General features: G+C 49.5%; 1 protein-coding gene across 1 annotated transcript; it reads left to right on the top strand.

Annotated features, from left to right (window-relative positions):
- Positions 1–1,739, top strand: LOC108335090 (UDP-glycosyltransferase 89A2). The gene has a single exon (XM_017571027.2). It carries the CDS (start codon positions 269–271, stop codon positions 1,652–1,654), a length of 1,386 nt encoding a protein of 461 aa, XP_017426516.1. The 5' UTR covers positions 1–268; the 3' UTR covers positions 1,655–1,739.

Below are 1,739 nucleotides of genomic sequence, written 5' to 3'. Positions count from 1 at the left end.
ATAATATATTATTTAAAATTGATTCATAATTAGTTTATAAGAATTTCCAAAGATAAATATGCTTTATGATATGAAATAAAAGTTGTGCTTGAAGAGACATTGGTCAAGTCAACGGGTGACTAAGAGGGGCTTGTCGTCCACATTAAAAAGAAAGAGCATGCTAATAGATTTATCCTGAATTATTTAGAAGTAGGTGAAGTAAAAAAGCTTTATCCCCCGTTACTCTTCTTCCACACATCTTCTCCTTCCAGTCTTCAAATCTAAGATCATGTCGAAACCTCACATCCTTGTATTTCCATACCCAGCGCAGGGTCATATTCTTGCACTCCTCGACCTCACTCATCACCTGGCCCTCGCAGGCATAACAATCACCATCGTTATCACTCCCAAAAACCTTCCCATTCTCAACCCTCTCCTATCTTCCCATCCAAACAACATCCAAACCCTCGTCCTCCCATTCCCGCCGCACCCCGAAATCCCCGCCGGTGCAGAACACATTCGTGAGGTTGGCAACACCGGAAACTACCCCTTCATCAATGCCCTCTCCAAACTCCAACCCCAAATAATCCACTGGTTCACCACACACCCAAAGCCCCCTGCTGCCCTCATCCACGATTTCTTCCTCGGCTGGACTCACCAACTCGCCGCCCAACTCAACATCCCCAGGATCGCGTTTTACGGCGTCGCTGCCTTCTTCACCACCGTCTTCAGGCGCTGCTGGCACAATCCAAACATACTGACTAATAATAGCGACATTCTCTTTCATGGAATTCCCGGACAGCCGTCGTTTAAGCGGGGCCACCTTCCTTCAGTGTTCCTCCGCTACAGGGAATCAGAGCCGGACTCTGAGTTCGTTAAGGAGAGTTTTCTTTCCAACGATGGTGCATGGGCCTGCGTCTTCAACACGTTCCGCAGGCTGGAGAGTCCCTATTTGGACCACATCCGGGCCGAGCTCGGCCATTCGCGGGTCTACGCGGTTGGGCCCCTGGGCTCTAACCGGTCCGAAAATTCAAGCACGGGATCCGAGGTTCTAAATTGGCTCGATGCGTTTGAGGAAGAGGGTTCGGTGCTGTACGTGTGTTTCGGGAGTCAGAAGTTGTTAAAGAAGAAACAAATGGAAGCGTTAGCGATGGGGTTGGAGAGATCCCAAACGCGATTCGTTTGGGTTGCACCGACGCCAAACAAGGAACAACTGGAACAGGGTTACGGGTTGGTTCCGGATGGATTTGTCGATCGGGTTTCGGGTCGAGGAATGGTGGTTACGGGTTGGGCCCCACAGGTGGCGATACTGAGGCACCGGGTTGTGGGGGGATTTGTGAGCCACTGCGGGTGGAACTCGGTAATGGAGGCGATAGTGAGTGGAGTTGTTATTATGGGGTGGCCGATGGAGGCGGATCAGTTTTTGAACGCGAGGCTGTTGGTGGAGGAAATAGGGGTGGCGGTTCGAGTGTGTGAGGGGGCGGATTCTGTGCCCGATCCAAATGAGTTGAGTCGGGTTGTGAAGAGGGTTATGAGTGGGGAGAGTCCTGAAAAGCGAAGAGCGAAGTTAATGAGAGAGGAAAGTGTTAGGGCTGTGAGTGAAGGTGGGGATTCTTCCATGGAAGTGGATCAGCTCGTTCAAGCGCTGCTACAGCTTGGGGAAAACAAATTGTAAAGTGTTACACGAGTGACTGAAAACATTTAAACAGCTTTTGTAGTTTAAGAAATTGAATAAGAAGAATGCATATGCCGTGCTTTAA

Source organism: Vigna angularis, chromosome 10 (genome assembly GCF_016808095.1).
Source record: "Vigna angularis cultivar LongXiaoDou No.4 chromosome 10, ASM1680809v1, whole genome shotgun sequence".
Classification (NCBI taxonomy): Eukaryota; Viridiplantae; Streptophyta; class Magnoliopsida; order Fabales; family Fabaceae; genus Vigna; species Vigna angularis.
Note: the sequence above shows the minus strand (reverse complement) of the source record. Positions and strands in the feature narration are given on the sequence as shown.